At 43.6% G+C, this 14,077-nt stretch overlaps 1 protein-coding gene across 3 annotated transcripts in view; it reads left to right on the forward strand.

The window, feature by feature from the left end:
• INPP5A (inositol polyphosphate-5-phosphatase A) overlaps positions 1-14,077 on the forward strand; it is a 177,561-nt gene that overhangs the window by 107,490 nt on the left and 55,994 nt on the right. For all 3 annotated transcript variants that reach the window (XM_074545467.1, XM_074545469.1, XM_074545468.1), the window contains exon 9: positions 13,682-13,766. In XM_074545467.1, the coding sequence (XP_074401568.1) occupies positions 13,682-13,766 (85 nt within the window). The remainder of the gene's footprint in view (positions 1-13,681; positions 13,767-14,077) is intronic.

Below are 14,077 nucleotides of genomic sequence, written 5' to 3' on the forward strand. Positions count from 1 at the left end.
CCAATGAGCATGGGAGCCCTGCTGCTGTTCCCTGGCCAGTGCCACCTGCTCAGCGTCACCTCTGTCCTTCCCCAGGGCGAGCAATGGGGGCCCGGCCCAGGCAGGGCTGTGAGCCCCGTGCTGCTGCCCCACACAGGCTTTTGGCTGGGGCCGCACCACTGGTCAGGGCCAGCCCGTGCCAGGCCTCAAGGGCAGCCTCTGCCCTCTGCTGCCTGCCTGGCACAGCCAGAGGGCATCCCTGTCCACAGGCACCTGTCTGCCCTTCTGCCTCTCTCTGGCAGCAGCCTGGAACTTACAGACCCTCCTGAACAAAGCAGTTTATGTGCTGGGAAATATCTCGTTGCCATTTTTCCCTATGTAGCTTTTCACTGAAAATGTCTGGAAATGTTGCAGTGGTGTGTAGATGCCTTTCCAGTAGTGTTCTTTCTCAGCTTTCCTTCCTCCCTGTGGGTTTTGAGTCCTGTAGGGCGGTAGGTGGGATAGTCGGGACTGCCTTTCCCCCAGCAGGGGGCTAAGCAGGAATTTCTCCAAGCAGGAATTTACCATCACCTTTGGGATGACCCAGGGGTGCACAGGAAAAAGCCAGTATTGCCTTTCTCTTGTATCACTTGCAAAACCTGCTCAAATCACTTGAAAATGCTGGAGGCAATTGGAAGGTTTGCATAGACAGTATATATATAAAAGGTCCCTGATTTACAGAACAGGGGCTCAGGAAGATTAGGATCTCCGTGCAGTCTGGGTGCATATTCTGAAGTTCTGTTGCATAGAGCAGTGTGGTTTTTTCTCTTTTCATTTTTCTTGGCTCCATTGGTATCTTTTCCTTTTCTAATGCTTTGCATGAGGGAAACCTGTGCAAACCTTTTGCATTATTTATTGCACACTTGTTTGCAGCATACAGTGTGCTTCATTAGCTGATTTTGGCTTTGGACCTCCCACGATGCCCTGGCGAGGGGAAGGTAATGAGACTGTAGTATTAGTGTCAGCTGTGGGTCAGGGATGTCACGATGGTATATCATTAAAATGTGACACTGCCAAAAACTGCCCCTCTCCGCTGTCCTTAGAAAAGGAGCCCTCGGATTTCGGGTTGCACCGTGGCCCAGCGAGCCGGCCGGGGGTGCATTGTTCATTCTGAGGGAGCAGCCAGCCGCAGATCCGGACCTCCACAGTGCGGCCAGGGCTGGCGGGCACAAAGGGGGAGTTCTGCAGCCAGTGAATAATGGGAAGCCCCTTTCATCGGCAGGACTAACCTTTTGGCAGCCACCAGCACACTCTATTCTGATCTGCTGATTGGGGAGGACAATACACTGAAGCTTACTTTGAATGAATGCTGCCACCAACAGTGTCCCCATTCAGGGGCTTTGGGAACCATCTTTGGCCATTGTCCCCCAGCACTCCCTCAGACAGCAGGAAAAGGGAAAGTGAGAGCAGCTATAGGGGGAAAAGTACTTCTTTTCTTGGCTTTAATCTCTCTTTAAAGTTTCATAGATCTACATTTCCAGCTGAGCTACTGGAACTATGCAGTGTCAGATAAATACAGAAAGAGAGAGGTTTCAAGCTGAGCTTTCAAATCGCCTTATCTGCATGAACTAATAATGCAGATTTAGTGCTGTTAAAAACAGAGACTGATAAGTCTTTTCCTTTAAAGCCTTTAAACTGCTAAAGAGCATTTAATGGCGATGCAGTTCAAACCCAATGAACAATGCTGAGAAGGAAAACAGTTTATTGAGCTAAACCTTCACTGAATGAAACAGAAACACCTTCTCACAGTTGATTTAGGTCACTGTGGGAGTCAGTGAAAGCTCAGTTGTGTTCGTGCTGCATCTTCATAAACATGAGTTATGTACAGCCTTTTATCTGGGCAACAGCTACCATAGGAGATGGGGATGCAAACCAGAAGAGGATTTGCAAATAAAGCTAAAATGGATCAGTTTAACTGTTCAGATTGCCAGCGAAGTTGCTATCTCTAAAATTAATTTAGCCACAAAGTTTTAACCCATAAGAAAAAAGCTGTGCAACGTGAGAGCATTGGTGAGCAGGGGGAGGTTGGGGGAAACCAAGGAAAAAGCATTGGGGGAATGATACCAAGTTATGCTAAAAGTTTTCTCCTGGGGAAATCTGTTAGTAATCCTAATAGCATGTTTGAGGAGTACAAGGGTTTGTTCTTCTAGCTTTAATAAAGCTTGTGCTTTAATAAAGTTAATCCTGAAGTGATTTAACTTTAATAGCATTAAAATTAGTTAAATAGAAAGAACACTTTTAAAGGCAGCTCACTGGTATGTGCTGAGCCAGACTGCATTTAATATGTGCCATTTTGTAAGAGAGAAGATGTGGTGTCAGATTGTTGCTTTAAAGACCAGGAGGATTGGAATAACGCTGTTGTTGAACAAATATTTGTGTGTAACTTTACAAATACACATACAGTGTGTATGTAGAAAATTGAGGTGTGTAATGAGTCTCTGTCAGCACCAGTGTAAACTCAAACCGAGCCCCCAGAAGTCAGTTACGTTGTTCCAGGTAGGCACGAGTCAAAACTGAGTTTGCTTTAAAATGAGATAAGAACATCTGCTTTATATTTTGTGGAGGAAACAAAGTTCTTCAAAGCGCATTTTGGATAATTGCCATGTACAGTTAGCCCTATTTGCATGATACTTGGTTTTTTTATTTTCTGAAGTTGGAGGGTGTAAACTACACATGTGAGTGAGAGAGAAAAATAGTTTACATTTTGGTTTAATTTTTCATGCATCTGTTATAACTAATGCTTGTACATATTTCATACTAATTAACCATATTGACATATTAGTTGTGTCCTGTAGCCACTTGATGGGGAAAAGTGTATGAATGCAATACCCAGGCTGGGGAATGAGGGAGAGCTGCAGGATGAGGCCCTTCAGGAGTTTGGGAAGGACAGGACGTGAGGTGTTAGCCTGATCCCTGGCTCTTGCGATGTGCCAGCCATCTAAACTTCCTGAAATTATCTCAAGCATTGAGATCCATAAAATGAGTGTGGTTTTTTTTTAATGAAAGTGACAGTGCTCTTCTGTTTTCCTATTGAAATGTTCCCTGGCCTAGTTCAACAGAAACATTTTTACATTACAACTGTGAAATCTTAGCATAAAGCTTCCCTTTGTGCCCTTCATTATTTTCTCACAAATATAGTCCATTGTCACATAGCTGAAGTTAATTTGATCAACATTGGGACATTTAACTTTTATGTCCGGTCAAAGGAGCTGTTTCATGCTGATTTTGAGTATTGAAAAGAAATGATTGCCAGAAAAATAATGTTACTATTAACAATTCAGAGCAATTAGTTTCCCAGGGAGAGGCGATGTGATGCACCGGCTCCACACAACTATTCTTTGTCATTTTATGGATGCTCATCAGTCAACTGTCACCTCTTCTCAAAGACCCCTCCAATCTAAATGTTTCTCTTTGGGCTTTTCCCAGAACTAGCAGCTGAATGAGCAAAAGAAAAGCCACTTAGTTTCTAGGCAAAGGAAAACTTTGCTCTAAAGATCTGGGTCATTTGGGAAGAGCCTCAAAGCAGCTTGCTTTAGGAGGGCTTGGGATTTTTTTGGTTTGGTTTGGTTTTGTTTTTACTTTATTTGTTTTTTTGCCGCAGTGATTTTAACATGAGCCTTCAAATGCATAGTGAAATTTCTGTGTATTCAGATAAAAAGCACTCTCAAGGCAAATAAACCTTCCAGCCAAACGTCTTCTAACAAAGGTTTAAACCCCTGGATCCCATTCAAATCGACAGCTTTTCATTAAACACCCCAAGCTCAGCTCATTAATATTCAGTCATTCTCCCCCTTAGAGGAAGGTTAAGTGCTCTCAAAATTAGCGTGTTTGGATAATATGCTCTTTAAAGAGTAAATCCAGCAAAATTGTCTTGTTACTTTCAGCCTGTCGAATACACCCAAAGTCACTTTTCCTTGCTCCTTGTTTTTCTGCTGGCTTGAGCTTTGGCGTCTTTGATGCAGTTGTCAAAAATTACACCCCTGTGTCCTTCCTCTGTGCTCAGGCACATTGTGAATTTTACTTAGATTGTATTTTTAGCAGGAAAATGTTTTTGTACTGGTATGCATTGTAATGGAAAGCCTACGCTAGTGTAATTTGAAGGGAACATAATAATTGCAGTTCCATATTAAGTGAATGATAATTTTTGGTAATCCTAATCACTAATTTTGTCCTTATTCTGTTGTTTTCAGCATTTGGAGCTCTTTTTTTCTTCTTTTCTTTTTGGCATTACAAACTGAACAGGTTATAATAAATATTCAGTATTCATTATTCAAATGGTAAATATCTAATGTTTTTCTTGTGATAAATCTGTGTGAACAGTACCAGGTTTGGAAGCGAAGATCTAAAATCTGAAATCCAGAACTTTAGATACTTGCAGGTATCACAGAGAAAGGTGTCATTTAAGGAAAAAATGGAGTAGATGCACTAAGCCATGTTTTGCTGTACCTGGCCAGTGTGAATGGTATTGTGACTTTTTCAGAAGAAATGCTGCAGTTAAAGCTCTGAGGATTCCTGGAGATGTTTTAGGCAGTTGTTTGCCCACACAGTCCCTGTCCAGCAGTGTGGATGTGGATCTTGGCAGTTTTGTGGCACTCATCTGCCCTGAAGGCTTTGCTCCTTTTGGCCTGTTTTGCATTAACAGGATCTCCTGCAGCTGCCCTGTTGCTGCTCAGTCTCTGCAGTGGAATGTAAGTGCTGTAAGCACAGGCAAGGTTGGGTTTACTGCAACAGTCCCTCTCCCAGGAGGGCAGGTGTAGTTAAACATGTGATGCAAGAAAAGAGAATGCCTTTAAAAAAGAAATTACTGCAAGTAACTTGTTGCCTGCTTGATTTTGCTCAGAAAGCGGCTTTCTATGAGAATGTGCAGAGTGTCACATTCTCATTGGGTTATATTTCTCTCTTTACTGTAATTTGTTCCTTAGAGAGCCTGGAGCTGGAAGAAGATAAGTCATTAGTGTCCAGCTAAAGGTGACACTGACATCAGCATCCATTGTGGTCTGCGCCTTTTCAAATCTCGTATCCTATGGCCATATCTTCTAGAATAACTGTGATTCAATTAAGGAGAATCTATATGGGCTGTTGATCCAATTTTTACTCATTTGCAGAGAAATGAAAATAAATCGCTATTGTGATTTTATTTACAGTGCTGGCTGTGAGCTGATAAAATGGAGAATGGTTGAAAGAGCCCCATTCTGCTCCCAGTGGAGCCTGTGGGCCCAGGCCAAGCAGCCACCCTGGAGGGTTTGACTGCCATGGGTGGGAGCGCTGCGGGCTCTGCCTCCCGTGCCCCGTGTCCTGGGCAGGGACAGGTTTGGCTCGTCCCCACAGGAGGATGCTCGGCGGCAGGGACGGCCTTTGAGGAGCTGTGCAGGGGCTGGAGGGGCTGTGGCTGCCTGGGCAGGCCCTGCCCAGGCCTGGAGAGCTCAGCTGGTGCGGCCCCGCAGCTGGTGTGGAGCTGCTTTGTCTTCATTTCATCCATGCTGGGTTTCAGATGCAGCCAAGATGAGTCAGTTTTGCTCCAACAAGGAAATGGGTCCTGCTGCTGTTATATCCACTAGAATTTTCATTGTTCAAGCCTAATGTTGACAGCTCTTAACTTTCTTGATCACCGTGCTGTTTGGAAAATGGTTTGTTCCCTTCTCTTTAGCACTTCAAACGTTTCTGTCCTCACCCCTTTTTTGTTCCCTCTCTTAGCTCCTGGTGCTCCACTGTAGTGTGATTTTCAAAGGGATAATGTAAAATTGGTTGCTCATGAGCTGTTCGCAGCATCGAGCATTGTTTAATGCTTTGTTAGTGAATGCTCTCTGGGTCTGAGCCATTTGCATTGCCCTTTTCTGGAAGCATTAGGGTTTGTTTTAAATTCACAGTTGCCCTGAGGCCAGCTGTTAGCCAGCCCCATGGTGGAGCCTGCAGGTCCCCATCCCTGGCGGCTCGCTGTGGGTGAGTGAGGAGGCTCTGCTGCCCACACAGGAGATGGAGCTGGAAAAGATGCTTCCTGTAGGCCTGGCAAGACCCAAATCTGACACAATTCCTTGACCCTTGCACTGTTGTTCCTATCAATGAGCTGTTTAGGGCAGACAGTGTCTTTAGTCTGAGTTGCTCTAAATGTGTCACAAAAAATACTTTTATAGGCTTAACAATAATCAGTATCCTATTGCCACATGTCCTGGTTATTTCTGTCTCATTTCTGCTTTTGACACTAAGTGACCGCAGGACTTTGGCTTTGCTCCCCACATTTAAGCCCTGCAGAAGAAAAAGCGAGAATTGGGATGTCTTGGGCTTCATGCAGAAAGATTGGGCAGTTACCTGCTGTCTGCTGAGCACCAAGTGTCACCAGCACTGAAGAGCCCAGAAACTATGTGGGAGGATGTTAATATTCCATGAAAAAGCAAAGATCCAAAAAGACATCCCCTCTCTCTGGTTTCTTCTTGTAGTTTTCTCTTGTATCAGCTGAAGAGCATGAAAATTTCTTTGCATGGTAACGCCAGTGTTGTAGTGCTGTGTTGTCCTATAGCAGAATTGACAAGTCCTTACATCATTATCCAGGGCTGCTATTTCATTAGGCGAATGTCAGTGTCAGGTAAGATCATGGGTTTGTCAATATAATGAAAATACCAGTCAAGTGAGGAAAAAGTCACAATTTTCCAGCTCTAAAAATTGATTTTTATTGCTCTTCTTGTAATCCTTTCTTTGGATTAAGTATTTATTATTGATGTGGTCTTTCTTTTAATCTTAATAGCTGCTGACATTGTAATTAATTAAAAAATACAACATTTTTGCCCAAATGGCACTATATTGAAATTAAAAGTGAACATCACATATTAGTTAAACAGCCCTGACAAATGTCTTGAGTGCTAAGATGATTGCCTAAGCTTCTTGACAATTCCCTTCATCTTGCTGTATGGTGCTTGACCTTTTGAGATATTTTGGTGTTATTAATAGGTTTTAGCCATTTTATCAGAAAGAACAAGGCACAAAAATATTATAAACTTTATCTTTTTAATGACAGCACTACACCACCTTGGGCATGCCAATGAAGGCACTTCCATTATGGCTTTTGAGGCACAATTAAACTATCAGTCAGCAGGTAACTTGTACTTGGAATTGATGGGGATTTTTTTTTTTTATTTGCCCCCAAATGTGTATTTGAAATTGCAAAAGCGTGCAAGCGGAGCACTATCAGAGCTGCAGAAGGGAGGTGGTGTACAGGAGAAGACAGGGTTCTCTTTCAAAGCTGTCTCTGAATCCTCTGCTGCGGAGGGGATCAGTTCTCAAGGTGCGGGTGTTTGGGCTGATCTCTGATGAAAACTTAAAAAGCAACGCAGACAGGAAAAACAGAAATCTGAACGGTCTGGGTTGCTGTAAGCCAAAACATCATGTTTCCGTCCTCTTGGTCTTCAGTGTCCTTGATGTGGCTGTGGCAGGAGACAGTGTTGTCGTTCCCTAACTTTCCACCAGAAGTCAGTGCAGGAGCTGTCACTACCTCTGGCACTGCAGAGCCGTGGAGAAGGTGTTGTATAACCTTGTTATCCATAGATCACCTGCCACCTTCCAGCCAGCTCCTGGCTCCTGCAGGGAAGGTGAGCTGATGATGCCTTTGGCACAGTCGTCCTGCCATGGCAGGGCCGGGCTCTGGGGCCTGTGCTGTGCCCAGCGAGCGCCCCACGGGTGCCCTGAACGCTGCACCCAGGGGAGAAAGCATTCCAGAGCCCTCTGGGGACTCAGCCCAGCCCTGCTTGCACCCAGGGGACAGAGCATTCCAGAGCCCTCCGGGGACTCAGCCCAGCCCTGCTCCTGCTGCAGCAGCTCCACACAGAGCTGCGGCTCCACGCTCTGCGCGGTCAGCAGTAAACTGAGCGAGCAGCTTGTCCTGAGGAACGATGGTCGCACCAGCAGTGAGCTGATCCTCTTGTCTCAGTGTGTTAGTTGTGATCTTCATATTCCTTCACTTAGGAGAAGACGTTTTATATAGGCAGTCATATGTTAAGGTCTCTTCCAACCCAAACCATTCTGTGGTTCTCTGTCCTTTGTAAAAGCTTTTGTGTCTGTAGCTCCCATGTGCAGATAATGCACAGAAATAAATTGATTGTGGAGAGATAGTATCTCACCCCAGAGGTTGTGTGAGAAAGATGGAATGGCTCATATTAGCTGGTATTTATCTTAAATACATTTAGTTATTAGAAAAATTTGCTCACCAAATAAAATATGGCTTGACCTTTGGATTGTTTCTTCCCAAGAAATGTGACAGTGTCCCTCCTTCTCCCCCATTCAGCCTGCTTGGCAGAGCTGCACGGTTTTTGTTTTGTTTTGTTATGTTATTGTTGTGTTTAAAAAAAACCAAAACCCTCAAGGCCCTCTTTTCAACAGTGTCAAGTTAGGATGAATTGGCCGGGGAGGCATGTTTATAGACTGTGTGAAGAACTTTGTCTTTGTGTGGGAATGCTGGTGACACTGGTATGGCTTGCCTGAATGAACTGCGATGACGCGGCTAATAAGGTGTCCTGCTGAGCGCCGCCGCAGCCTTTCTCAGACCTCCCACCTAATGCCATTCAGCTCCAGCTCAGTGTAGCTAATTTTTCCCATTCCCTCAATTCTTTAGGCCTCCTTACAAACAGAAAAGTCAACTTTCACACCGAGGAGAAGATAAGTGCTTTAGGAAATAATCGTGTAAACAGAATGTTACCTTCTGACCTGATGCTGATACCTTGGTCTGGGACAAAACCCAGCTGGCTATTGCATTCGACATGGCTATTAAAGGAATAATGCTGCTGATCCTCCTTACAAAGTGCCCTGAGAAATGGTTTAGCCAAATCACAGTGCCTCTTGTCACACTGAATCATGTTCAGCTGCTCTCTTCCATGACCAGATTGCTGATATTTAACTGCTTCCTTGTCTTCTCCATTCTGTGAAGGGGATTCAGTATAGGAGAGGGAAAATAGGAAAGCAAGGGGAAGCCGATTCTCTAATTTTCTGGCTGAATTTCAGTGCTTTGAATTACGTATACAGTGCCCCATACAGCATTTATAAAAAGAGGTGCATTTAATCAAGTAACTTTATTTTTAGCTGCTACAAGGAGTACTTTAAAATATATTGCAAAAGGATTTCAGGGATTCTAATAACACAGAATTGTTCACTTTAGGACTGCACTGAACCCTGCTGTGTGTAGCAAGTGAAATTAATAAATAGGCCCAGATTTCAAGTAGTATTGAGAAGATGAACTGCTCTCTCTTCCTTGTTTTAGTCTTGGTAGGGATGTGGCATTTCCTAAGTGGCTTTGAGAACACTTCACCTTGGCAGTGGGCACGGCTGGCACTGCCCGCAGGCTGAGGGGCCCGTCCCTCTGGCAGAGGGGCTGGGGGCACCCAGAGCAGCCCTGGCATGGCAGTGACCTCTGCCCGAGCCCCGCTGCATCCCAGGCACAGCCCGGCAGGTCAGAGGTTCCTCAGCATTGCCCTGGTGCCCCCGAATAACAGATGGTTCTGTCACAGGGCAGTGGGTCAGGGTCCGCCCAGCCACAGCTCTGCTGAGGGAACGAGCTTTGCTCGAGCATGGATGTCTCTGTGCAACACAGGAGCTTCTTTCTGGGCCTGTAACGCTCTTGCTGATACCCAGAGTGAGCCAAATTGCAGTATTAGACCAAAATAAGAATTACGTGCATTTATTTTGCAGCAAGTAAATTGTAATTTAGTGTTAATTTGCAGTGGCACTCAAGTTTACTCCTTAAAAAAAAGTACAAATCATGTGTTTAACTCATCAAAACATTTCAGCATGGGGATAATTTGGACTGTAAACTCCACTTGAAAGTAACAATTGCTTGAATGTTTCCTTCTCTTACTCCCTTGTCATGGCTAAAACAGTCTTTGGCTCATTTATCCAACTTGTCTGCTACTTCTCAAAATAAAACAAGATGTGAAGACAGACTAACCCATTCAGTGCAGAAAACTTTCAGTGTAGTGCCATCAAAAAATGTATAATGCATTTGAAACTGGCAAAATAATTCAAGAAATGTGTTCCAGGTATGAAGAGTCTGTTATCAAGGACTCTCTGTGCAGTTACAAATTCTGTGGTTTTGGAAGAGGTGAAACCATCTGTGGTGTTTATAGTTGTGTGCTCTAGAGTTTACCAGGGACAGCAGTGAGCCCAGATGGGACCATGCTTTTTCCCAGTGCAGCTGATTTTTCCAGTTCATTATATTGATTGATTTGCCAATTTGTTATATTGATTTCCAAAACGTGCAGAAGTAAAGATCTTTCTTTGGTATGTTTTAAAATGTTAAAAAATTATTTTCCAATAAGCGATTCCTTCTGGAGCAAGAGCAGAGGATGAGGAGGGTGAATGTGTTCTTCCACCCTTTTCAAAATGAAGACTTCTCTTTCTGGAATGGAAGGGCTGTCTGTCATCTGTTGGAAAAGGTTCCTGTTTCATTTGCATTTGATTTTTGGATCCACTCTGAACCCCTGTCCCCTCCTGATGGCCTTGCACAGGTCACAAGAAGCAGCGTGGCCATTGAAGGCATTGATGACTTGTGTGTGCTGGCATGTGGAATTGTGCAAGGGAAATACCTGTGCCCTCTGTACAGTCATGAATAACTGAGTCACCTGTTTTGTCATAAGCTATCTAAAGTTGTACAGGAATAGAGCCTTCAGTGTGCTGAAACCCTTTGGGATGAGCTGGTGAAAGTTGTTAAAGGAAATGGCACTGGGTCCTCCCACTAAAACCATTGGATTTATACTGGTGACACGGGCTGGCTGCTTTCTTGTTATATGGTTCAGATTTATCACTTCACTGAGTGATTCATGGTGGCAGTTCTAAAGGACTATTTGATTCGTACTTAAAGGAAGGATATTTTTTAGAAACAAAAAGCAAAGGAGAATGGCATAGATTTGGAAGCCTTCCCAGTTTTTCTGCAAGCACTCGTTCTTTTTTTAAAAATTTGTCTTCTGAATTCTCAGTGGCCTGTACTCATGCTGATCTGTACATTTTTATGGCTTAGAACATGGAAACACAAGGAGCAGAGGACTTTTGTGTAGCTCTCAGCCCAGTCCTAGCAGCTTGCCTGTGTCCCTGGCCAGAGTGGCTGTGTTTGCAGTGCCCTGTTCCTGTCCCAGTGCCCTCAGTGACAGGCAGCTTTTCTGCGTGGCCCCAGGGGAGGGGACATTGCTCTACTCCTCTTTATTGCCATCTCCTTTGCAGGCTTGAGCTCGGACTCTGGAAGCACAGTCAGGAAAACTGGTTCTTGTGCCATTGGTTCAGGGCAGTTTTAGGTACCAGGAGGCATTTCAGCACAAAGATATCAGAGTTCCAAACTGCTGAAAGAGGTCTAAGATTTGGGAACTCTTGAACTAACAGTAAGTTCCACTTATTAATAGTAAGTAATGGCCAGGACATTAGGTTGCATACACGTATTGAGTCGCTTAAAGGAATTTTCATTGTTAGGTACCCCACATCACTTAGTAAGTACATAAATGTGTGCATCCTTTGCTGTGCCACCGTTGTGAATTTTTTTGTACACCTGGATTAATTCACCACCTGTGGAAAGAGATGTGTCAGAAGCCACTTGGAGCATCATTCTGAAGTAACATCTGGACTCAAACCTATCATGAGACACTCTTTCTAAAATGTCCGACAAGATAAGCTACTAGCGGAGAAACTGGACAAAAATTATCAGTTGTAGAGCTGACAATGATTTGTGTACAAATCGCATTTTAATCAGGTAATATGCAGGACTATGAAATGGCTGAGTTTTCATTAATTGCTCAGAAGAAGACCAATTTGCTGTTTCAGTCATCAGTTTGGAGACATTTTCACAGACTATTTTTTTAATAGTCTATTTATTTGGAAAATCTGTCTTTGCATAATTCAATCACAGGCATGGTACTCATAATCCAAATTTGTTTCAAGAGGCCTTCAGTGGACCTTGATGTCATTCCTGCAATATCTGTCATTCCTCTGTCAGCAGTAAATGGCAGTGAGCAGAGCCAAAGCTGATCCTTGAATCAGGACAGTTGGCAAAGCAAAGTCTTGTTCTGATGTGTAAGTTGTTGATGTGATTTTGCAATGATAGCGTTAGCAAACTGTGGCAATGTAAATGGTTTAACTTTTAGCAAACTGTAGCAATGTAAATGGTTTAACTTTTAAGTTCTCATTTTCCTTCAATTTTCCATGAGGACACTAATCAAACTAATGTTTTGTGCAGGTCAGGAGTGACAGGTTTTTCTCAGGGCTTGCTGGGAGCTGACAGTGGGCAGTATTTATTAACAGTGCCTGCAATAATCTGTCAGCTAAATGGAGGATTGGAGATTTTCATAGCGGAAACAGATAAGTCTTTGCAAGAGATTTTCCTCAAATGATCAGTGTCTTAGGCCCAATGCACATAATTTTTTCCATAGAATAATATTCCTTATGTAATAGATTACTGTTGACGAAAATTGTGAGATGTTTTCAGAGGAGAAGCAGTATCTCATTGCAGATGCAATGTTGCATCTTTCCTTATGGCTTTGAGAATAAATGGGTGTAGTGCATTAGAACGTGGGAAGCCATTTGAAACAATTGCCTCCTGACCTGCCTGCTGGACAGTGCTTCACCTGCCCGTGCCGGGCTCACCTGGAGTTCCTGACAGGAATGCTCACCTACTGGTGTATTCCCAGAACGTTCACAGGGCATTGCCTGCATTCCTTCCTCAGCTCTCTCACCCTGCACACCCAGGGGGGTTCTGTGTTCTGGGCATTTTGTCTGGATAAATTCCTGCTGGCTGTGGCAGTTGAGTTTTCGGTGTCTCATGCCTTCCTCAGCCACTGATAGGAGATGAATTGCATTGGTTCCTGGTTTGAAAATAAGTGTGACTTGGTGGATTTCTAAATGCCAAGATCTCTAGAAGCTGTAAAATTGTGTATTGTTGAGAGTACCTTACAACTGTTGCTAATGATAGATTAGCTAATAATATGACAGCTTTTAATAATATGAGATTTGAAAGATGGATAGTAGTGCCATATCTCCCTGGGTAGGACTGGGCAAAGGCTTGAGGAAAAGTCAATCTTCACAGCTGGAGCAACTACTTGTTAGGTGTTGGCTACAGCCTCAGCAGAAATGTGCTGTGAACAGCAGAGAGCTGTGGCTGCTCTGGGAGCCTCAGGGATGCTCAGTCTGTCCCATGGGAGGATTGATGCCCAGCCCTGTCACTTCTTGTGTTGTTCACAAAGTACCCCAAAACACAGGTGACATTGCTTAATATATCGGTAAGCTCAAACATACTCTGACCTCGCTGCTAATTCAGCATTCCTAATTCTTACCTGCCCAGACCAAAGCCATATCCTTGAACTTTCCAAGGTGTGAAGGACCTCCATGATACCCTCAAGATTTCTATCGTCCCCAAATACCACTTCTGCAAGATTTGTATGAACTGTTGTTTTCCCCAGCTTGCTCTGTCAGCCAGGCATGGGAAATTAGATGCACTGTTGTACAGGAGCTGGAGATAAAATTGCCTGAGCAAAGAAAATAAACTGAAAAATATGGTTAACATATTGGCCCAGTATAAACTGGTAGTTTTGATGGTTCCAATAATTATTTCTGAGACTGTGCTAAAGGATAACATATGTGTCCTTGTATATTCCTGCATGTTTGTAAAGCCAAATGACAGGTTTGTTCTGTTTTCATTTTTTTCCAGAATTATCGATCAGCGATTTGAGAAAGTTTCATATTTTGTCTTTGGAGATTTCAACTTCAGACTGGATGCCAAAGCAGTAGTTGAGGTAGGACTTCTCTTTTTCTTCTGTTGTAGACCCTACCAGGTTGGATTTATCTTTTTTTTTTTTTTTTCCTGTAGAAAACCTAAAGGTGACTTGACAAAGTAATGTTAATATTGACATCAGACTTGCCCAACACTGCTTCTGACAGGAACATCCAGCAAGTAACTAACATTGTGTGGTTGTGACTCTTGCCATCCCCTTATAGCTCACAGTGAATCAGAATAATTGCCTGCAAACAGAGGAAGGGTTGCATTACCTTCCTACTCTGAGGAAAAACAAGAGGCATTTCCTCAATGTCTGTGGTAGAACTCCAC

The sequence above is a fragment of the Zonotrichia albicollis genome, chromosome 7, assembly GCF_047830755.1.
Source record: "Zonotrichia albicollis isolate bZonAlb1 chromosome 7, bZonAlb1.hap1, whole genome shotgun sequence".
In the NCBI taxonomy this organism is placed as follows: domain Eukaryota; kingdom Metazoa; phylum Chordata; class Aves; order Passeriformes; family Passerellidae; genus Zonotrichia; species Zonotrichia albicollis.